Source organism: Solanum stenotomum, chromosome 3, assembly GCF_019186545.1.
Source record: "Solanum stenotomum isolate F172 chromosome 3, ASM1918654v1, whole genome shotgun sequence".
Lineage (NCBI taxonomy): Eukaryota > Viridiplantae > Streptophyta > Magnoliopsida > Solanales > Solanaceae > Solanum > Solanum stenotomum.
This window is the reverse complement of record NC_064284.1, coordinates 46,686,063-46,711,758: the sequence shown is the minus strand read 5'-3', so window position 1 is coordinate 46,711,758 and position 25,696 is coordinate 46,686,063. Positions and strand designations below refer to the sequence as shown.

The following is a 25,696-nucleotide window of genomic DNA, read 5'->3' as shown; positions in this document are numbered from 1 at the left end:
GACACTTTGTCTCATCATAGCCATCTATTACAAAATGAAATTGGGTCTAGCCCATACATCATGTTCAAAAGGGAAATACATGAAAAAGGCGAAACATAGGAAATCCGTCCTCGAACCATGGAGACTCACCAAGCTCGGGAAAACAATCAAATCCAACCTCTAGACACAAAACTGTCGACCCTGACTGTCGGAACCTACATCTGGGAAAATGTAGGCAAGAGTATGTGTTAGTGCAAAAATGCACTAAGTAAGATAACTATGCTTAAAAACATTTAAAACATGATAAAAGGGACATTTTATTTCATGACACGCAAATTAGTAAAGCTAAAACATCATATGAGAGAGAGTTGGAGAACATAAGTCATAACATTATATTCAATGCAAGCTAGCATCATCTTTTAAGCCTCTGAACACTTACTAGATACTTCTTTAAGCATGCGTTAGTTCATCATTCATCTTGGTATTGTGGAAATTAGCCTTAACCGACATGAGACCATGTGAGCTACAACATGATCACCCAGTGTTACCCACACCGAAAAGGGTTGTCATACTTGCCTAAGGTAGAACCATGGTTTCTTAGCTTAAGTGGATCCACTAACTAGACATCTTACGGGGACACATATTTTATGGGATAAGGAGATTCTTACTAGAAACCCGGCCTTTCTATCGGAGGAGCTTCCATCTCAAGAGATTACTTCTAGAAACCCGACCTCTCTATCGGGAGAGCTTCCATCTCACTACAATATCCACTCGATGCTAAGCATAAATCCCACGGAGTATTTATTAAGTCTTAATTTAACTCATGTCTCATGGAAGGAGGTTCTTTGGACCATCAATCCAAATAGTTCATTAGGATAGCTCTTAGATCATGCATGAGAAAACCTTTCACCTTCCATGTCTACATGTAGATCTTATATTCAATTAGGTGAGAAAGCCTTTCAACCTTAGAATTTTTATTATGGAAGAAAATCTTTCACATCATGTTCATATGTGTTCATGATAATGTCCTTTCATTCAACACAACCATAATATCATAATCATTGACACTTCACTCTCAAAGTGTCCTTAAAGCATTTACTTAGATTTCATAAAAACATGCATTATCTCATACTTTGCTCTTTCAAGGTTCAAAACATACTTTCAACCACCATATCTAGAATTCAAACATTAGATAGTGATTTCATCATAATTTCATGTGATTCTATCACCTCATGCATTGATTCATAAAATTCCTCTTTCATCAACATAGACCCACATCATAAGAACATAATTGATAAATATGGGAATTACATGGGTTCATGGGGGATTTAATAAAACCCATAAGAAACCATCAATTCATGCTTAATATAACTCAAATCAATCAATTAAATCAAGTTTGAAAGAAACCCATGACATTTGAATAAAACCCTTACAATTGGGGATTTCTGTCTTTTTGCAATTGGAGATTTTGAAGGAACTTTATGTATTGAAGGTATCCGAGGATGAAAAATACCATACCTTAAGTCCAAATGCTAGTCTTCAATGGAGGAATTGGAATTCTAGCTTGAAACCCTAGGTTGAATCTCCTTCTTCTTCTTCTTCTTCAAGGTTCTAGAGAGAGAAATATTTTGAGAGGAAGAACTCTGGGGATTTATTTGGGTTTTGGAAATAATTACCTGAATGGGTTAGTTTTATAGTTAAAAACACTTATATTGGGGTCCTAGTCTTAGGCAAAATGACTTGGATTTATTTTAATTAAAACCGGAATGATCCAATTAACCCTCATTTGCCAGTGCACTGCCCAAAGACCACATAAGGTCCCACGTGCCATGGTCTTCACCATGAGCTGTGGTACCCTCCGTGGACCATGGGGCAGTAGCTAGATAAGTTTCCCCCCTCACCCAAAACTCCTAAGGCAACTCCACGAGCCTTCCCACGAACCGTGGTCATCACCATGAGCCGTGAAGTTGCTCGTAAAGAGGGGCTATTTTTGGGCAGCCTTGGGGAGGCTACTGCCTCACCACCATGAGCCGTGGTGTCGACCATGAGCTGCGAAGGCCACCATGAGCCTTGAAGGCTCTCATGGTAAGGTAGGAAATAGCTAGGGAAAGTTGAGCTGGTCTAGCCCTCTCCCTTGGCTCTTGCCATTCTTCATTGATTCCAACTCTCAAACATAGCCCTTGTTTAGTCTACTAGTTTCCGGGGTATTATAATAAACTTGTCACACAACAAATGAATTGATCTTCTGTCTCGTCTTGCAAATAACAAAAAATCATTTACAAAAGCTAGGTAAGTTAGCTTCACTCTAGCACATTTTGGATGAAAATTGAACTGCTTTTTGCTACCTAAATCATGAAGTTGTCTGCTCAAATACTTCATTGCTATTGTAAAGAGATAGGGAGACAAAGGATCTCCTTGTATCAATCCTTTAGATGCTTTCAAAGGATCTATTAGTATTCCATTGATGTTGATTGAGTAGCAAATTAAATTCACACAACTCATTATACACTCTATGAACTTTGTTGGAAACTTCAATTCCACTAACATTTGTTCAATAAAAGTTCATTTGATAGAGTTGTAAGCTTTGTGTAGGTTTACCTTAAGCATACTTCTAGGGGATATTAGCTTCCTAGAATAGCTTTGGATAAGTTCATGAGCCATTATTATATTATCCGCTCCCTTCTCTCTATAATAAACCCTGCTTGAGATTCACTAATGATAATGGGCATGATATTTTTCATTCTAACTGTTAACATCTTTGAGATATTATTGTATAACACTGTACAATAAGTTATTGGTCTATATTTCTTAAGTGTCATAGGTTGAGTGACCTTAGGCACTAAGGATATAGTAGCGCAATTGATTTGTTTATGAAATTTTGATGTTTTAAAGAACTCATGAACAACTAAACACATGTCTTTTTTTATTATTGGCCAAGTTATTTTGTAAAAATTTGCATTAAAGCCATCCACTCCTGGGGCTTTATCGTCTCCTCTTGCTTCAACTCCTTATACCATGTCTTCATTTGTAATATCTCTGCATATATCTAAATAATGTTGATGATCTAGTGTTGGACCTTTACTCACTGTTTCTTTACTAACTATTGGCAGAGAATGTGTTGCAGTGCCCATGAGGAATTCATAAAATTGTAGATTTCTATGTAAGATCTTGTACTTTTTCTCTATTCTTGCATAATATGTGTGATGTAGTTTGTCATGCTTATATGAGGTGTATATGACTTGGTAGCATACATTGGAGACTACGATTGAAATTGGGTGGCAATATCAAAGAACTAAACTAATGTTTTAGGTCAAAGGGGCCCCTCAGACAAAGTTTTATATTAAAGAAATGGCTCGGGTAGAACTTCACCCGTTTGAAAAGTTAAAATTATTTCATACCTTGGGGTAATCCTATGAGTGTCTAACATGCTATGAATAGTGTGTTATGAGGTATTATAATAGCACAAGGTTCGTATGTGAAGTTTTGAAGTCAAGAAAAATAGCGAAACTAAGGTCGACAAAAGTTATCGAAGTTTTTCTAATAATATTTTCTTAATTTTTGGTCAAATGTCTTGGATGTTTTCTCCCAGCATATAAAGAGTTAGAAGGACTGTGACCTACTAAATCGAAGGCCTACTAGTCTAGATTGCAACGCACAAAACCCCGTATCCAACCGACATCGGAGTAAAGAGTTATGAGAATTTTACCGTGGACTGCAGAGGCAGAATCTGAGTCGCGATCTGGGTTGGGTAAAAAATGTGGTATGTCGGCTTACTCAATGTTTTAAACCATTAAAACATTTATTTTCACTCCCTAACGAGAAAGAAAGCTTAAGAGAGGGTTCTAATAGAGTTCTTGCATGATGAAGGCTAGTTTTTGATGATTTCTACCATTAAAGGTTGCCCCCGTGCCTAGGAACGTGATCTTTATACGTGGCAATTGTTTTCCCCTTCTAGTAGCTGCATATGGAGCTAGTTTTTGAAGATGTAAAATGGTATTTATTGGTGTTTCTTCAAGTTTTACAGTTGGTTAACTAAGGTAATTATCTTGCGACTCTCTTATGATTGTTTTTATGAAGTTCTACAGATGTTTCATCTAGTTGAGATCATATGGAATATCTGCCGATTTAAGCTCAATTATGAATTGTTTATAGGTGCATACCAGTTGTGTATATATAGTGTTTGCGAAGCTTAGGACATAATGAACAACTTTCGTGAAGAAACTATGGTCATTCGAGCGTTCATTGGGAAGGTATGTTAAGACCAAGCTATGTCCCTCATTTTAGCACCACTCTTGGGAAATTCCTAAAACGTTGAATGTGATATTTTGTTATTTTCTTGCTAGAAAAACCTTCAGTAAAAGGCATTCGCATCTCAGCTGAATTATTTTCATTATTCTATTATTTTTATATTCCACTCGTTCGGATAAATAGAATATTCGACATCTACATGTCATTTTATCGGTTTCCTTGATTATATGTCCGCATGTATGAATTTGGATTCTTCTTTGGGTGATATGACTTAAAATATCACGGGAGACCCTTATTACTTGTCACCAGCCTTCTTTACCCAATAAAATTATTCGGAAAAATCTTTAAAGTGACTCACGATCTTCAAAATTCTCAAATATTACTTAGATGTTTAAATTATTAGAACACTTGGTTTTTGAAATATTTCTTTTATAAATTATCTAGGAACCAAGTTAGGGACTAAGTAAATCACCTTATATGTGTTATAAATATCAGCAAGGTTAGGTTATCTTTCTAAAATTCGAGTGAACTTTTCAAGCTTATTTGGAAGAACATATGAGGTTCCATGAGATTGTTACATGTTGAACGAAAGTTATTATGGGGTTATGAGAACAAGACTACAAACGGTCCAAGATTGGCAACATGACAATGGTAACATATAGGTGTTATAAATCCGTGACATGACATGCTATGTATTCTACTGCCGAGCTATAATCGGTAGGTATGTGGCCTATTGCCTAAATTTATACGTACGAGACAAAGATGGCCACATGTTGGCATATATGATGTTGGTTAGCTACCGGGAAGCACCACCATTGCTAACTTTTGGTTGGGTATGTCATTCATTTTAATCTATATATATGTATTCACAATTCTATGATCATACCATGGATATTTAAATAGTAGGAGGCCAAATGCCAGCCAGGGAGATTATTTGAGTTTCAGTTTCAGGTAATATCTCTATTACCCTTTTTCAGTAACTATTTATGATTCTACATTCCGCTTTACATACAAGTACATTTTAATTCATATTGACGTCCCAATGCCTAGGACACTGCTTTTTCTTTCATGCGAGCAGGTCAGGCAGGGATTCTGATCGACCCACCCGCCAGGATTCAAGTTTAACTGTGTGTTGGAAAACTCCATCTTATCCTGGGGCTCTCAGATGAGGTTTACTTTTGTTGTAAAGTTTGGGTATAATCGGGGCCTTGTACCGACAGTGTTTATGTCACTCCTAGAGGCTATTGTGAACACAATATTATAGGTTTTATTTGGTATGTTCCAATCTCCAGCCCACAGACTTGGCATGTATATATATGTGTCTGTAAGTAGGTATGTCACCACTAGGCTTCACTTTTTAGATGTTGTGTTGCCCGATCTTTGTGTCTCACAGTTTGGTTAGTTAGTATGTGTTAGTGGGTAACTTGTTCTAATAGGGTATCTAGTGCTAGTTACGCCCCCTACTTCGGGGCATGACACTTTGTCTGTTTGAATGTATGTTGTATCTGTCAATTTTTTACCAGTTAAAGCAGTCAGCTCTATTATTTATTTTTGTTGCCTCTTCTCCTTCATTACTATAAAGAAATATTTGGTATTTGCCTCTCCTTGTTTAATCCAATTTACCCTTTATATTTGTTTCATGATGCTTTTTTCAATGAGTGGCCATTTTTTAATTGTTTCGTTGCCTTCTTTTCTTCAGATGTAAGAATATCGTTATAATTATGTTTCACTTGGTCTTGCAGTTGTGCCACATGTAGTCTAATTTTGTCAATATTATGAGTAATCCCTTTGAAGCTCTCATAATCAAGATGTCGACGAAATTTAGATTTGAGCTGCTTTAGTTTCTCCAAAATTGCTTTTATTCTTCCCTTAGCTTCACTGGCCCTCCAACTAGCATTAACTATAGGCATGAATTGAGAATGATTTACCTATTTATTGTAAAATTTCAATGGTGCTTTGCTGATATGTTAACTAATCCGTTTGAAGTGCTCATTATAGAGATGTCGACAAAATTGAGATTTGAGCTACTTCAATTTCTCCAACATTACTTTCATTTTTCCGTTAGCTTCTCTAGTCCTCCAACTAGCATTAATTATAGGCATGCATTGAGAATGATTTACCCATTTATTGTAAAATCTAAATGGTGCTTGGATGATCTTGCTTGCTTGTTTGAATGATGCTTTGATGATCTTGTTTGCTTGTCTGAATTATGCTTTGATGATATTCCTTGCTTGAGATCAAACATTGGGGACCAATAGTTTAGGAGTATTGGCCAGTTATTCATAGATTATGGTCCTGCACACATAATTTCTTGCATATCCGTCATGTTTTGGAACCTCACTATACAGTAGCCGTCATCATGAAGTTATATTATCGGCTTAGCCACCTATGACCAATTTTCAATTATCAACCTATTCATATAGTTGTATCCAGGTATATCCCCAATAACATAAGAAATTAGGGCAGATTTCCATTTCTTTGTCTTTGATTCAACCTTTTTTTTGTACAACATTTCTTTTTACTCTAAATAATGTAGAATGTAACAACCCATATTATCCATATGCTAGTTCTACTCATGTGATACTTGACATAGCCTTAAGTTATAAGTGAGGGACCATATTTCTTAGATAAGTAGTGTTGGTTTAAAATAGATTGGGAAGGGGTTGTTTGCCTTGCACATTTCAACATGTATACTCCAAGTCAACTCCGATGCAAGCATTTAAACTCACGATAGTAAGGTCGTATTTGAGCTTAAATTTTAAGGTGAAGTGTTAATTTAAAGCAAAAAGAAATAAGATTTAGACAATAAAATAAAATAAGAGAATTCCTTGGTTGACTTAACTAAGCTAGTACGTGACAATCACGTGCATCACCTACTTTGACTTATTGACCAGCCCAAAGGACCAAGTAGGTGCATCACATACTAAGACTTAGCTATGCTAGTAGGTGACAGGTAGGTGCATCACCCACTTTGAGTTATTGACCAGTCCAAAGGACTAAGTAGGTGCATCACCTACTTGAGTTATATGAATCTAGTTAAAAAGGCCAAGGTTTATGGATCAGATTTGGGCCTGTGCAAATGGACTCACTTGAGGCCCAAACTAAGTTAAATAGAATGAAAATAGAATTAAAGCCCAGCAGCCAAATCTGCTAGGGCCCAATGTAAGTGAATCCCAACTACGGAAAAGGGCAACTAGGTGAATCACCTACTTTGACCTTTTGAGCATCTTGATGTACATAAGCAGGTTCATGACCTACTTGACGAATTAGTGGCTGAAAATGAATCTAAAAAGAAGAAGGTTTTAGAGTATATTCTTATGGTCAAGAAAGCTTAATATAAGATAAATATTGGCTGCTATTTCAACTCATTTTAACACACAAATTGAGAATTAACTTCAGCTCTCTGTCTCTCTCTTTTCTCTTAAGAATCAAAATAGCAGCCTTAAATTTCTTCTAGGGTTCTTGAAGAAACCCTCATCTTTTCAAGACAAGGTAAGTGAAAACACTTATGGATTTAGCTTAATTCTCCCATGGATGATTAGGAAAACATGTTAGTCAGACTCAAGTATAAGTACACAGGCATAATATTTCCTCAAGCTACTGCTCACTTTCCTCAATTGTTAAGATACTTTTCTCTTCTTCTTTGGTTTAAGTGTGAAGGTAAGTTGAAGTTCTTGATGATTTCAAGTTAAAAGGGAAAGTTGCATAAATTAAGGTAAGGTGATTTCTCCGTTTTTTTGTTCCTCCATATGCATGAGTTTGGATAAAGAATTACTTGTGTGTCGTTATTAAGAACTCAAGGGATAGTGAGTTCAGTATTTGGTTTCCATGATAAAGAACATTTTGGGCCGTTTTATGTGTATATGTGGGGACTGCATGGTTGATGTTGGGGAAAGGTGTGAATATTTTATATGGAAATATAGGAGGGGATGGTGATACACCAACAAATTGAATGTTCTGTAGGCTTACTGCTCACTCCACGTTGGTGTGTGGATCTAATTCGAGGAGAAGTAATTGAACAACGCCCTTGATAGGATAATTTATGGGCCCGCTGCTGGGCTACCATTTTTGTAAGGTTAAGTCAAATGTGTTAATTAGCTATTAATACTAGTTTTACTTATTTCATTGTAGATTAATAATCTGAAAGGAAGGAGGTTAATTCTTTGTAATATCTGAGTATACAGCAAGGTATGTAAGGCTATTCGACACCATATTCTTTGGCATTAAATCTGATACTTGCGATTAATATCACTGAGGAGAATTTCCTAAGTTATATTCCAAGTAAAGGAAACATAGTGGCAGCGTACTATCTGCAAATAACTAACAATATATCCCCACTCTCCTTAGTGTGTAGAATTACTTCATCAAATGTTCATTAATCTACATTTGTATAATTATCCTCCTATGTGTGAGTATAGAAATAGTATTCGCAAAAGCAAGCTTGGTGAATTTTCCTCTTAGTCAAGTAAAATCAATTGTATCATTTAAGCTCATAAGTAATGCGTTGATGTTACATAGCTCCTTATGTCGTTGTTACTGCCTTAAAGTATTATTTTCATGTCTTCTACTACTGGTCAATAGTTCCAAATATCAATAATGATTATGACCACCAAAACAATAATCTCAAAGATTAAAGAATCTAAGTGAAGCAATCTGTATAATTATGGGTGGCAGCCGAGGGGTAAATGCCTAGCATGGGTTGATCCAAATTGGTATAGAAGGGTGGCAGCTCAGCGGCGAAAGCCTAGTATCGGCCGATACTAATTGGTATAGAAGGGTGGCAGCTTAGGGGCGAATTCTAGCATGGGCCGTTCCCAATTTGTGTAATTATGAGGTCTGCATCCCAGGGGTTAAACTTCCTAGCATGGGTCATCTTCTTCTACCACTGATCAGCTAGTCATTCGTATCACATGCCTTATAAAGACCATAACACACAGAAAAGTAAAGAAATAAATGTAACATACATGATCCCACAAGAGTAACAAAGTTGGTCATATTCAGATCTATGCTTACATACAGATACTTGATGTCATTTGAGCCTTCTTTTAGATATGTTATTGCGTTACATATTCAGTACATTCTTTTGTACTGATGTCCCTTACGGGGACACTGTATTTCATGCTGAAGGCACGTGTACTCCAGCCAATAGACCTCGTTAATAAGAGCACAGGTACTCAACTGCTATTGGTGAAGCTCAAGGTTGATTCGGGGCATACCGAGTTGTTGTCACCTATTTTGTTGTTGTATGAAATTAAAGGGTAAGGCGGGGACTTGTCCCACCCTAAACTAAGGTTTTCTACCTTTTAGAGGCTTTGTATACTAATGTATAAGTTATGGCCTAAATAGCCAAGTCTGGTATATAAGTTTTGGGTCTACTTATGTTGGTTCGTATCGCTTCATGCTATGTGAACTTGTCGCATCCTTAAGATTGTCATAGTTTTATGCATAGTAAGCGCATGTTACATGTTGGTTCTCTCGGGCCTTTAGGGCATCTGGTGCATGTTCATCTTAATGGGATTTTTGGCATGACAAAAGTGGTATCAGAGCAGGTCATCCTAGGAGTCTACAAAGTTGTGTCTATGTAGAGTCTTGCTTATGGATGTGTTGTGCACCAAATTTATAAACAGGAATCTACGGGACATATAGGAGTCCTCTCTTTTCTTTTATTTCTTAGATCGTGCGATAGAACCAGTGTTGTAGGTGAATCATATCTAACTTCTAAATTGTTTTATTATAGCAAAGATGACCGTTATGAGAAGGAGTAATAGTATAGGCAAACGAGTAGATGTAGCTGCCCAAGAAAGGACCAGCCAACCACCACCTAGTCATGGTGTTCAATGTGAGGCTCAAGATGAGTCTCTATCAGATACTTCCCCAACCCCTCCATCTCCAGAAGATCTAAGGAGGAAGCTGCACCTCAAGAACCCCTTGTTAATGCTACCGAGAAAGATTTAAAAAATGCAGTTCAATTATTAACTCGTATAGTTGTTGGCCACGACCAAAGGCAAGAAGGTCCAGTTGTAGGTACTAGCGGTGTAGATAGAGCAGATAGCACACGGATACGTTATTTTCTTAAATTGGACCCTCCATCATTCACTAGGTCAGATTTGAATGAAGATCCACAAGACTTTATAGATCAGATCCAACGCACTTTGGATGTTATGCATGTAAGTGGTAAAGAAGCACTTGAGCTAGCAGCATATAGATTAAAGGGTGTGGCTATATTATGGTATGAAGCTTGGAAGCAATCTAGGGGAACAAATGCACCTTTAACTATGTGGAAAGAGTTTAAAAACGCATTTCTTGACCATTATCGGCCATTGGAGATCCGAGAGGCTCGTGTGAATCAGTTCTTAAATCTCCACCAAGGAAGTATGAGCGTGAGGGAGTACAGTCTCAAATTTAATTCCTTGGCCAGGTATGCTCCTAATGTAGTAGCTACTATGGAGGATAGAGTTCATCGATATGTGGATAGATTAGATTCATATATTGCTAGAGATTGTACCATTGCTTCGTTGAATAAAGATATGGATATAGTAAGGATACAAGCTTTTGTGCAAAAGTTGGAGGATCAAAGGCAAAGAAGAAGGAAACAAGAGTCGGAAATAGGGCACTCTAAGAGGGCCAAATCCATGAGGTAGTTTATGCCATCCCAAGGTGAGTTTAGGCCTCAATTATTTAACAGAACACCTAGGCCATCATCTTTCAACTCTACAGCTAGTGCTCCACCACGGTTTCAAGGGTTTAGGGGCAATCAGTTTGGGCTAAGAAGTGAAAGCCGAAGTTCACAAATAGCAGGTCATCAAAAGCAAGGAAGTACGAGCCAATCAAGGCCTCCTCGACAGCCTTGTAAATAATGTGGAAGAAATCATCTAGGTGCATGTAGATTTGGGACAAATGTTTGATTTTGGTGTAGAACACCAGGGCATTTGATGAGAAACTGCCCTCATAGGGGCATGGGTGGTGCTGCACAGCCTACTAGATCAATTGTTGCATTGTCCTCATCAACACCTTTTTTAGGTAAGGGACTGCATATGCCTACAGGTCGTGGTAGAGGAGCTTGAGGAGCAGCTAGTTCTAGTGGAGTTCAGAATCGCACCTATGGTCTGGGGGATCGACAAAATTTGGAAGATTCGCCCGATGTGGTTATAGGTACATTGTCCATGTTTTCACATATTGTATATGCACTAATTGATCCGGGGTCTACATTGTCATATGTTACTCCATTGATTGCTAGGAAATTCAAAAGAACACCATAATTATTAGTGAAGCCATTTGAAGTGTCTACACCGATTGGTGAGTCTATTGTAGCTAGAAGGGTTTATCGTAATTGCATTGTACTGTTTGTGATCGTGATACATTGGATGACCTTGTTGTGCTAGAAATGTTAGATTTTGATGTTATAATGGGTATGGATTTGTTAGCTTGTTGTTATGCCACGATAGATTGCCAAACTAAGATGGTGCATTTCCATTTTCCAAAAGAGGCAGTCCTTGAATGGAAAGGTAATATTGGGGCACCAAGAGGTAAGTTTATTTCGTACCTTAAGGCAAAGAAGATGATGTCCAAAGAATACATGTCATCTAGTGAGAGTGAAAAATATAGATGCGAAGTCACCAACTCTTCAATCCATTCCAGTGGTAAATGAATTTCCCGATGTATTTCCTGAAGATCTTCAAGGTTTGCCTCCAGAACGAGAAGTAGAGTTTGGTATTGATGTGATTCAAAATACTCAACATATCTCCATTCCTCCATATAGAATGGCCCTGGCAGAATTACGGGATTTGAAGGAGCAATTAAAAGACTTATTAGAAAAAGGACTCATAAGGCCTAGTATGTCCCCATGGGGAGCGCCAATTTATTTGTACGTAAGAAAGATGGCTCGTTGAGAATGTACATTGACAATCGATAGTTGAATAAGGTAACAATTAAGAACATATATCCCCTCCATAGAATTGATGATTTGTTTGATCAGTTACAAGGTGCTAAGTGTTTTTCAAAAATTGACTTGAGGTCGGGGTATCACCAAGTGATAGTCAAAGACAAAGATATTCCCAAGACAACTTTCCGAACACGGTATGGTCATTTTGAGTTTTTAGTCATGTCATTCGGGCTAACAAATACACCAGAAGATTTTATGGATTTGATGAATAGGGTGTTCAAGCCATTTTTAGATGTGTTCGTGATAGTATTCATATATGACATTTTAGTGTATTCCAGATCAGAAGGAGAACATGTTAATCACTTGCGGCAGGTTTTACAAATTCTTCGTGATAGTAAGTTGCATGTAAAGTTCTCTAAATGTGAGTTTTGGTTGAAATCTGTGGCATTCTTAGGTCATATTGTATATGATGAAGGAATAAGGGTTGATGCTCAAAAGATAGAAGTCGTGAAGAACTGGCCAAGACCTACAACGCCAACAGAGATCCGTAGTTTTCTTGGATTAGCAAGTTATTATAGAAGGTTCATTGAAGGATTCTCTTCCATTGTTGCACCCTTAACAAATCTAACACACAAAGAAACCAAGTTTGAATGGAGTGATGCATGAGAAAGAAGATTCCAAGAGCTCAAGAATAAATTAACTTCTACACCTGTATTTGTGTTTCCAGAAGGAACGAAAGGGTATGCAGTGTACTGTGATGCTTCAGGAGTGGGCCTAGGATGTATATTGATCCAACATGGTAAAGTAATAGGTTATAATTCAAGGCAGCTGCGGCCACATGAGAAAAATTATCTAACTCATGATCTAGAGCTAGCAGTAGTTGTATTTTCATTGAAGATATGGCGCCACTACTTGTACGAAGTTCATGTTGACCTATACATTGATCACAAGAGTTTGCAATATATCTAAGCAAAAGGACCTAAATTTGAGGCATCGAAGATGGCCGAATCTATTAAAAGATTATGACATTGATATCTTGTATCATCCCGGGAAAGAAAATGTAGTAGCTGATGCATTTAGTCGTAAAATAATGTTAAGCACTTATGGGCACTCTGTGGAAAGACAAGGAATAACTAAGGATCTATCTTAACTAGTTAGCTTGGGGGTTCACCTTTGTAAATCTCCAGATAAAAGGGGTTATTGTGCAAAATGCGGCAGAATCCTCTTTAGTAGTGGAAAAGAGAAGCAGTACATTGATCATATTCTATTACAGCTTAAGGAGAATGTACATCAGGGCATGACAAAGGCATTTGAGCTTACGCAAGAGGGAGTACTTCGGTGTCAAAATAGATTGTGTGTACCTAATGTAGATGAATTAAGAAAGAGGATTATGATGGAAGAACATCATTCAAGATATTTTATCCATCCAGGGTCAACTAAAATGTATCATGAATTGAAAGAAATGTATTGGTGGGGTGATATGAAGAAGAACATTGCGGAATTTGTGGCTCAATGTCCAAATTGTCAACAAGTAAAAGTAGAGTACCAAAAGCCCAGAGGTTATATGCAGCGTATAGAACTTCCAATTTGGAATTGGGACATAATCCACAAGGATTTTTTCACTGGCTTGCCTCGCTCATTTCGGAAGTTTGATTCCATATGGGTAATAGTTGACAGACTAACCAAATCAGCACATTTCTTGCCCGTGAAGACTACTTATACAGCCGAAGAGTATGAAAGGTTATATATTAAAGAGATAGTTCATCAACATGGAGTGACAATCTTTATAATATTTGATAGAGGATCTAATTTCACTTCAAATTTTTGGAAGTCGTTTCAGAAGAGTTTGGGAACACAAATGAATTTAAGTACAATCTTTCACCCTCAAACGGATGGTCAGGAAGAACGTACAATCCAAACCCTTGTGGATTTGTTGAGATCTTGTACATTAGACTTCAAGGATTGCTGGGATGATCATCTACCACTTGTTGAATTCCCTTATAACAATAGCTACCATTCTAGTATCCACATGACACCTTATGAAGCTTTATATGGGAGGAAGTGTAGATTCCCAATTGGTTGGTTTGAAACAGGTGAAATTGCCTTATTTGGGCCATATCTTGTTCATCAAGCTATGGAAAAAGTCAAAGTAATACAACAGCGACTAGAAACAACTCAAAGTCAACATAAATCATATGAAGATGTTAGAAGGAGAGGACTAGAATTTTCATAGGGGATGGGGTGTTCTTGAAGGTGTCTCCAATGAATGGGGTGATGAGGTTTGGTAAAAAAGGAAAGTTGAGACCCCGCTATATAGGGCCATAAAGGATTATTCGAAGAGTTGGCCAAGTATCCTATGAGTTAGAACTACCAAAAAAGCTTTCATCAGTTCATTCGGTGTTTCACGTCTCGATGCTTCGGAAGGGTAGAGGTGACCCATCTTGTCTTACTCCTACTGAAGATGTACAAGTTACAGGAGATCTCACTTATGAAGAAGTACCCATTGCTATTCTAGATCGACAAGTTAAGAGGTTAAGAAATAAAGAGGCAGCTTTTGTAAAAGTACTATGGAGAAACCAACAAATAGAAGAAGCTACATGGCAAGCGGAAGAAGAAATGAAACTGAAGTATCCTCATCTCTTTTAGATTGATGAGAAAGAAGAAAATGCTTAGTTGAGGCATTGTCAAGTAAGTATATGTCTATATGTATTATGTGATTAATAGTAGTACTAACTTAGGCTTAAACTTGTTTGGGCTGGATAACCATGCTAACATTCGAGGATGAATGTTTTAAGAAGGGAAGGATGTAACAGCCTGTATTATGCATATGCTAGTTCTACTCATGTGATACTTGACATAGCCTTATGGTATAGGTGAGGGACCATATTTCTTATATGAGTAGTGTTGGTTTGAAATAAATTGGGAAGGTGTTGTTTGCTTTGCACGTTTCAGCATGTATACTCCAAGTCAACTTCGATGAAAGCATTTAAATCGAGATAGTAAGGTCGTATTTGAGCTTAAAGTTTAAGGTGAATTGTTAATTTAAAGCAAAAGGAAGTAAGATTTAGAAAATAAAATTAAATAAGTGAGTTGCTTGGTTGACTTAACTAAGCTAGTAGGTGACAAGCAAGTGCATCACCTACTTTGACTTATTGACCAGCCAAAAGGACAAAGTAGGTGCATCACCTACTAAGACTTAACTAAGCTAGTAGGTGACAAGTAGGTGCATCACCTACTAAGACTTAACTAAGCTAGTAGGTGACAAGTAAGTGCCTCACCTACTAAGACTAAATTAAGGTAGTAGGTAACAAGTAGGTGCATCACCTACTTTCACTTATTGACCACTCCAAAGGACTAAGTAGGTGCATCACCTACTTGAGCTATATGGATCTAGTTAAAAAGGCCAAGGTTTATGGATCAAATTTGGGCCTATGCAAATGGACTCTCTTGAGCCCCAAACTAAATTAAATAAAATGAAAATAGAATTAAAGCCAAGAAGCCAAATCTGCTAAGGCCCAATGTAAGTGAATCCCAACTACGGAAAAGGGCAACTAGGTGAATCACCTACTTTGACCTTTTGAGCAGCTTGATGTACATAAACAGGTGCATCACCTACTTGACCATTTACTGGCTGAAAATGAATCTAAAAAAAAGAAGGTTTTAGAGTATATTCTTATGGTCAAGAAAGCTCAATATAAGATAAATATTGGCTGCTATTTCAACTCCTTTATACACACAAATTGAGAATTAACTCCAGCTCTCTCTCTCTTTCTCTCTCTTTTCTCTTAAGAATAAAAACAGCAACCTTAAATTTCTTCTAAGTTTCTTGAAGAAACCCTCATCTTTTCAAGACAAGGTAAGTGAAAACACTTATGGATTTAGCTTAATTCTCCCATGGATGATTAGGAAAACATGTTAATCATACTCAAGTATAAGTACAAAGGCAGAATATTTCCTCAAGCTACTGCTCACTTTCCTTGATTATTAAGATACTTTTCTCTTCTTCTTTGGTTTAAGTGTGAACGGAAGTTGAAGTTCTTGAAGATTTCAAGTTAAAAGGGGAAGTTGCACAAATTAAGGTAAGGTGATTGCTCCTTTTTTTGTCTCCTTGTGCATGAGTTTGGATAAAGAATTACATGTGTGTCGTTATTAAGAACTAAAGGAATGGTGAGTTCAGTATTTGGTTGCTATGATAAAGAACATTTTGGGTTGTTTTGTGCGTATATGTGGGGACTGCCTGGTTGATGTTGGGGAAATGTGTGAATATTTTATATGGAATTATAGGATGGGATTGTGATACACCACCAAACTAAATGTTGTGTAGGCTTACTGCTCACTCTACGTTGGTATGTGGATGTAATTCGAGGAGAAGTAATTGAACAACGCCCTTGGTAGGATAATTTATGGGCCCGCTGCCAGGCTACCATTTTTGTAAGGGTAAGTCAAATGTGTTGATTAGCTACTAATACTAGTTTTACTTATTTCATTGTAGATTAATAATCAGAAAGGAAGGAGGTGAATTCTTTGTAATATTTGAGTATACAACAAGGTATGTAAGGCTATTCGACTCCATATTCTTTGGCATGAAATCTAATACTTGCGGTTAATACCAATGAAGTGAATTACCTAAGTACTATTCCTAGTAAAGAAAACATAGTGGCAGCGTACGATCTCCAAATAGCTAACAATATTTCCCTACTCTCCTTAGTGTGTAGAATTACTTCATTAAATGTTCATTACTCTATATTTATATAATTATCCTCCTTTGTTAATCCAAGCTTAAAATTTCAAAGAGTAGCTCATTAAATCTTGAATCAAGCATGTAAGAGAAAATTCTTTCACAATTTCATAGAGTCTTATCTTAAAGTAACCTAGATCATAAAACCTTTCTTTTCATAAATTACACATAACCTTCATGAAAACATATTCATAGATTCATAGCTTCTTCATAAATTCATATCTTAAAGAGTTCATAGCCAAAAATCATAATCAATACATAGGTTCATCTGAAATCAATTGAAAAACATGTAATTGAGTTAAAACAATTATACTAAGAGAAGAATCAAACAATTGAATCAACACAACTAGAACCCATGCAGAATTGAATGAAACCCTAATAAATTGATGAAATTGAACTTGGAGAATCGAGAAAGTCTTGGGGCTCAATGGGTGAATGGAACTCATTGATGAAATCCTAAATATCTTGAGGATAAAATTCCAAAAGGAATGGATGAATAGGATATTTGAAGCTTGGAAACCCTACCCTTCTTCTTGAACTTGAATGAAAATTAGGGAAGATAAAAGAGGATGGGTTTTGGGAAATTGAGTGAATGAGAGAGTTGGGCTAATTTTAGGAGTAGAAGGGTAGTTATTGGACTTAGAATTAGAGTTAAACAACACTGTATAGGTTTTAAATGCATAGTAAAAAAATCAAATACCCTTAAAAAATAATTGTCGGACACTCTTACGGTTTGGAACTACGATTCATAAAACTTTCTAAGGCTCATACTAGTCACCCATAGAACCTACTTCAGAAACTCAAATTCACCTTACATTCCACAAGACCTTTCTACGGTCCGTAGACCCCATCCATAGAACTCAAGTTTTAAGTCTAAAAAATTAACTAAGTCTGGAACACCCCTACGGAACCCATCTACGGCTTATTTAAATTTCTAGAGCTCATCATGTTCATTCGTAGGTGAAACATCAGAAACTTGAATTTCCCAAATCTCAACGTCATTCCTACGAGTTCCACCTATGACTCATACAAATTTCTACGAATCGTAGACTGGGCTCGTAGGACACAACCAATAGCTAAAATGAAACCTTTCCTTTCCAAATTTAGCTTTCCAATATTCGAGGTGTTACATGACCTAGGGAACTATTCATTTGTTTTCGATCATTCTCTTAGATAAAGGTAAGTTAATTACTCTACTAACTTGTAATTCGATTCTTAAGCCCTAGAATGTATGGTGGTCAACCCTAGGGAAGGGTTTTAACTTGAAACTATAGTGTGGAAAGCCCTAGTTGGGTAGAATAATCATCAAACTGTCCTAGGATGAGGATTTGAGTATAATATGTGTATTGCTAGGACATTAATCATTTATTGTTGTGTTTTATTATTGTTTTAGACCATGAACAAGACAAGGCATTGCAAAAAGGGGAAAGCTCGGGTTCTTTAGAGTTTCCAAGGCTTGATTCGAGGTAGATGATGATTGTTTGTTTTCCAAGTTCTGTAATATGTACATGTTAATTTATCTATAGTATTACTTGTACAATACATGTAAAGAAAGTAAAAAGGCTAATGTGAAATGACATCATATTGATAATCACATGCAATAAACATGCTAATTATTGTGGTTTCAAGTGTGGTTGTTCTTTGGGATTGTGATTGTGCATGTTGGTTGGGATTGATGTTTGCTCGGGTACCATTACGGTACATAATACTAATGCTTGACTTGGATACCATGTCTGGTATAAAATACTAACGGTTAGCTCGGGTACCACATTGGTACACTATCGATTTATGTGTGGGTTCCATGAGAGGACCAGGCATATGTTGTTGTGATCATGTGGGACATGTTTCATGCATTGGTTAAGTAAAGAGTTATGACCAGGAGTTTATATTTGTTTTGATTTATTGATATATGTGTTGGCCTATATTATTGTATTGTGACTATTGTTGACATTCATGTCTTGTAACTGGTCATATGATCCTACCAGTACAATGTATTTGTGTACTCATACTGCACTTTCTCTTTCTTTGTTGAGTATAAGGCATATTCAGGCAGCTGATACGAGACCTCAGTTATGAAACCTGTGACATTCGAATCCAAGGGTGAACTACTCTTGGGCTGACATGTGTTCTTCTTTATTTCTACGTCCATTCTCTTCGGACACTAATACATTGTACTGGTAGGATCATATGACCAGTTACAAGTCAAAACACACAGTTTAGCAATGCCATAATAAACTTGCGTAAATAATATGGCAAACACACATATTGATAGTTCATAAAAGTGGGACTAGAAATCTAAAAAGTAATGCAGGTTACTTGCTACAAGTCAAAACACAGTGTAAAATTCTTCACACTTATGAGTGCATGTAATCAACTCCAATCTTAAGTTGGTTAATTATTATAAGGATCATCAAACAGAGAATACAATTTGGCCCTCCAATTCTAACACTAAATGCAACCAAAAAGCCTAGATATACACTTTTCATATTCTAAGAATTTTTTTTCCCATTAGATTCTTGGATATGCATGCAAGCTAAGTTTCAAGATAAAATTGCATTACTTCTTAAAACTGCTTGCTCGAGTTCTATGTATAAAACTATTGAAATTTCCTAGTCTTCCTTCCCTGAAAAATAGATGGTAGGACAATTGAAACTATGAATTGTTATATATATATATATATATATATTATAAAGGATGATTGATAAAACCGGGCCACCTTATAAGTGAAATTAATAATCACTAAGATCATCGTCGTGCAAAGGAGGTGTTGGCAAACAATTTCCATTCGCTGGACCAAAAACCAACTCCAAGCAGAAGGAAGAACCAGTAATGGACCTACCCTTTTTTCCAACTTTATCAAGCTCCCGTATCGAAAACTGCAAAGTTTCCAGAATTAGTTTCACATCAATATGACACCGCAATAATAAATAGTAACAATTCAGTTAGTTGGGTCTGATTCTTTTTTGGTGTACACATCTAGCATGCCAAATTTGTAGTTAAGTATACGATATGACAATTCTCAGTACCCCTCATCTAGAATGCTAAATTTATTGCTAAGTAAATGATAATGGACCATTCGATGTGAAAATCTGCAGTACTATCTATATGCTGAGGGACTATTAATGCTACATGTTAATCATAAAAGAAGACAACCAGTTAGATGTTTAAAATCCACATAAAATAAGTGGCACAATAAATATTGACACAATATCTTATCCTGGAGAAAAAGATCAATGTGCGTACCTGCAGTAGATCATTCCGAATAAAAGCAGTATTGAAGCAAGCATAGAAAAGACGTCCTCCTATGAGCTTTTCATAGAATATGATACGCACATCTCCGCATATCTGTTCAGATATAATGATTACATAATAGACGCAAGCAGGGGCGGACCCACGTGGTATTGAGGGGGTTCACCTGAATCCTCTCGGTAAAAATTACACGGTATATATAAGGTAAAATTTATGTATTTTTGTAGATATATATATTTTGAACCCCCTCAATAACAAAGAGAAACTGATGGTGCAGTGGGAAATACCCCTGAAATTAAGTTGTACATCACTGAACGAATCCTATTGATAGCACTTTATTTTTTCCTTTTTCAGTTTCAGTTTTTTCTAGTTTTTTTTTTTAATTTTCAGTTGTGTTTTTCAAGTTTTTTATAGTTTTTTTTTTACTTTAAATAATGTGTTAAAAGTTTAGTTTTAAACCCAAAAGAATTTAAGGTTTCCATTTCTAAAGGCTTATTTACGCGTTTATACTTTTATTTTTCGAACCCCCTGAACGAAAATCTTGGGTCCGCCACTGGACGCAAGAAAGGAAGAAACATGTACTTCCTACTTCCTATTTTATGTGATAATGTTTGACCGGAATATGGAGCTTAAAATATTAATTTGATATATATATATATATATCATACTAGTGATGGGTGGAAGAAATTATTAATGTAATTTATTCAGATAAGAAAAAACAATACATAGAAATTTAAAGTTTGAATTGTTTAATGAATTTTGTGAAAGTTGTATGTGCAAAATATTTTGAGAGTGAGAGTGTGCACTTTAAACTAGCAAGAATTTTAATAATTTCGCGAGAAAAAAGGATTACTGAATAAAGTCTGACCATTAGTACTGATGAAAAAGTGATCTAGCTAGTTACATTTTTCAACTCTCAGGAAACAAATCAAAATATTTATTCCTAACTATATTAGCTAGATTGTGTAATGGCTTACAACATAAAAATAGAAATAGAGTAACGATACGTACTTGCACTGGTATGTCATAGAAATGATCAAGACATGTTTTTTGATAGAGCATAGAACTTTCTGTGTCCATTTGGACTACAAGACGAGGTTCCTTCTTTTCTTGTTTCATCTCATCTTCATTTTCCTCAACAAATGAATAAACATATTGAGGGCTATAAGTTCTCTGAATACCGCTCTTAATTCGTCTGCAGCTACTCTTTGAGACTTCTACAGATGGACGATATTTCTCTCCTGGAACCTGATTGAATAAACTATATACATTGCAATGAAAAGCAAAACACTGAAACAAACACAAGTGGTATAGATATAAATCAAACACCCTTGATCTATAAATTAATCATTGATGCTCCCAAATATAATCCTATTTGAGTTAGAGTGCTTACTCTTTGCAACTCAGATAGAACGAAGAAGATGGACTCAATGTTTATAGTGTCATATAATCTAATGCGACGCAGCTCTCTCTTGCATGACTGAGGCAATTTGACAGTTGGAGGAACACCCTTTGTATAGGAAAGTGCATTCTCCCAATATTTGACATACCTACGTTGGCTTGGAATGGATACCTGTAAAATACCAACAATCTCAAGGTTCTTAACATATAATGGAAATCAATCATATGTATATTTCAGGATTGTCAACAATTTCAATTAAAGGATTGATATAACGTACTCCTTCATTGTTAATTGTTCGTTTCTCTGCATACACTCGCAGAGCATCCTCAGCTGACATGCCAGTGTAAACTAGGTACGAACAAATCATTAATCCTGTTCGGCCTTTTCCTGCCTAGAGATGTCAAAAAAGAAAAAAAGTTAATTACATTATCGTTTGGTATACATAGGATCAATTGATATCTATCTTCTCATCTTCTAAATGAAAGATAGAAACGAACAGATGTACTCAAAATTTAGAGTTGATCTAAAAGTCACAACACCCATGGTCCATAGCCACAACATATAATCAGAGGCGGAATGAAGTTCAGAATTCTAATCTTTTAAAGTTACTAGGTTTTAAATGAATAATTTGTACAGATTCAATGAATTTTTTTAAAGTGAAATACAGGATTTGAACCAAAATTAAAGTTCAAAAGGGCTAGATAGTTGGTCAAGAATATAATGTTAGGTGACGGAGAAGAAATATTGTGCAAATTAAGGATACTAGGGTACGAACCATGCAGTGTATCACAACAATATTCTTGGAGTCACTTGAGAGCCATGAGTAGACATCTTCACAGAAATCCTTGATCATATCTAGAGAAGGGACATGGTTGTCATCAATTGGATACCTCTCCACACGACCATGAAAATGTGATGCATCATAAACTTGCTCTATGCATAAGTTATACACCTACAAGCAAAGTGATCAAGACGACACACTAATGTAAGGCTTCTTCAAAAATCATCATTTGCACCAAGGATCATATCTGTAAAGCTAGTGCATCATTAAAGCTAGATATTTTTGTAAATATGAGATTCACATACATTTGGGGCTTTTTGTTCATCCAAGCTTTACTGTACCAATCTTATAGATATTTTCACTTTGATGCAGTTATTTGAATAAAACCTGCTTGATTGATTAGATCTTAAATAAAAAATTACGATACACATGAAAGCTAATATTTGAGTTTTTAAATGTGAAAAGAGCAAAAAGACATGGGGTTCATGATCTTGAAGCGTTGAGTGTGACCTGTAATGCATTCTTCATTAAAGTGAACTGAAAAGCTATGGAGAATTAATAAGAAAAGTATGAATTTAGTATTATAGTAATCATATGGAAATTAATATAACTAATTTCAGCATCCAATATTGTTGTTATTTATCGAAATCCTCAAAGTGAAATAAAAAGAGTCGATCACTGTATGTGTGTTATCATTTGGAGTGCTTATCACTTCTCTAAAGTGCATTGCTTCACGCAATGGCGGATCCAGGAATTAAGCTCAGGGGGTTTGAAATTTAAAGAAGAAGCTCATGCGGTAATGTAAGTACACGGTGAGCGTAGTAATTCCGACATGCTTTTTGTACAAGGTATCTCATTGGTTGATAAAAGTTAACACCAAACTAATCAAAGATATTAGAACAAAGCTACATTGATAAAAAAAATTAATGGATCAGTTGTATTACATAAGTTAATTCCTAAAACACGTGAAAATTAAAGGATGAAAAAGAAAGTGAGACGGAGAAGAAAAATATTTACCTTAACCCGCTAAATTTATATTACCTTATAGTCCCGCATTAAGCATTTCTTCCTACTTTTACCCTGCTCCATTGAACATCCTTAAAATTTCTTGTACTTTTTATACTTTTATTTTGTAATGTTTTACTTTATTTTGCATTTTAAATTTTTTTAAAGTAATATCCATTCAAACACATATTACTAGGAAAATTATCAAAATTTTCTATAAGTGTGTAAGTATAGATTTACTAATATTATAATGCATAATTAGAAGATAAATAAATGGCATCGTCTATTTTTTAGTTCATGTAGTTTAATTTACTAGGTTAGTCATCACTTGTTGAAAAAAAAAATGACGAATAAATCAAATAAGTTTAGTTTCCATCTCAGTAAAATAGAATTGAAAAAATAGAATACAAATTCCATGAATTTTATTAAATATATATTATTAAAAGGATATTGACGATTTTTAGTTTCTTCATTCAACTACATCTAATTTATCTTTATATATATAATTCATCATTTTTAAAGAGTTGTACATAAAAATTATGTTGAAATAAAAAGACAAATAGATATAAGAAGAATAAAAAAAATATTTCTAATAAATTTAAACAAAAACAAATTAGAAAAAAAATGACATAAAGAAAAAAATAATGAAAAAGAGAAGATGATCCAAGCCCAATTCCATGCATTAAAAAGGGTAAAAAATAAGAGAAGAGGAATTGTTGCACTTGGGATTTGAATCCACAACGTAAAAGTCACTGCTCACTTGTTTTCAAGGGGTTCATTTTTATATATGTACACATAAAATCAGAATTTGGCCCTATATATATAACGTAATTTTTCGACCGAGGACGTTCGGGTGAACCCCCAAGACACAACCTAGGTCCGCCCCTGGCTGGCTTCACCAATGAGACAATAATCCTTAAGCGCCGGTGAAACACTATCTTTTAATAGAGAGAGAAATTAAAGTAAACTGAATTAATATTATGTACTTACTAACCTTGTAATGTCCAGCATGTCTCATATCCAATAAGACTTAACCTGCCACAAAGGGTTGCGAAACACTGCTCGCACGTGTTCTGCAGGAAATGACATTGCTAAAATTCGGTCTGATATATAAGTCATGTCAAGATCATAACCGCCAACAAGCATTCGCCTTCTTTGTTTCGACACCAAGTTACGTATGCAAAAACTTCTTGACAGATAATTTATCAGACCAAGGTGGAGATCACTTATACTCGGAGTATCAGGTCTCTTAAACCCCTGTTTTGACAATCGTACTCCCATTTTTTGTTTTAATCTTATGCACTATCTGTATAAGAGTTATAATAAGCTAAAAATTAATATACGGCCTTTACATTGATTCAGATAGGGAACTCAATGTCATGAAAAAATTACCCAACACATTTGAATCAAATTTCATCTAAAGTATATATATCATTTCAACATCTTAAACACAAACATTAAAGAAAATAAAAATACAAATCCCCTCCGCACTTGTGCATACATATATGTTTTTATATGCATGTCATTATGTTAGATCTTCCAAAATACACTTTGTTCAGAGGATCGATCTGACATGCGTCCAACGTTATTTTTGAAGAATCTGAACAACATAGCCCGCATTAACATGCACATATATACTTCACAATTTTCACGTCCAAGTAATTACATGTCACAAATATATAAATCCCAGCACCATATCCAACTTTAGAGCAAAATACCATACAATCTTTTTTTCTTTAATTTTTCTCATAAAATCCCATATAATCTTGGATTATTATTATAACAAAATAGAGACCTTTACATTGAAACAATGAGTTGGAAAAACCAAACTTAAAAAGGAAGTACCATTCAATTGAACATAAAGATCCAAATCAACTTGCTTATGATTGATTACAGACCAATATTTTTGCAGGTAGTAATTAATCAAATTGGTCCAAGAAACTTGTAAATAAAAAACATTAGGTTCTTGGACCAATACAAGACAATTTGGAATGTGTGTTTTTATTTTATGGGGGCAAGAAGAGAAGTTGATAAAGTCCATTTCTGGTTCAGGAAGAGAGAGATATAGAGAGAGTGAATTCCTAGTATAACTATGATGATGAATTGGGAATGTTCTTTGGACAACCCCAAAATTCGAGGAAAAACAGCCGCAATACATGCTTACCATAATTCATAATTCAAAATTCATAATTCATAATTCATAATTCATGTTCAATATATATATATATATATTATTTACTTTTTCCTACAATAATTTTTTTTTCAATTTATAAGTGTTTTATCCTATGGTGCAAATTGCCCTACTAGCGTGCATGTTTAGTCATATATCATATGATTTTGTAAATAATATTATTATTAAAAAACAATTTTTTTTGAATATAAAATTATACAAAAAAATACGGATAAGGTACA

At 35.5% G+C, this 25,696-nt stretch overlaps 1 protein-coding gene across 1 annotated transcript; it reads right to left on the bottom strand.

Moving 5' to 3' along the window:
• Positions 1–19,563: 19,563 nt before the first annotated feature.
• On the bottom strand, positions 19,564–24,577 carry LOC125859555 (phosphatidylinositol 3,4,5-trisphosphate 3-phosphatase and protein-tyrosine-phosphatase PTEN1). The gene is given in 8 exon segments (XM_049539325.1): positions 19,564–19,723; positions 20,091–20,192; positions 21,108–21,344; positions 21,490–21,669; positions 21,776–21,889; positions 22,274–22,450; positions 24,279–24,310; positions 24,313–24,577. Coding segments are annotated over 8 exon segments (1,242 nt in total). The 5' UTR covers positions 24,566–24,577; the 3' UTR covers positions 19,564–19,576.
• Positions 24,578–25,696: the final 1,119 nt, after the last annotated feature.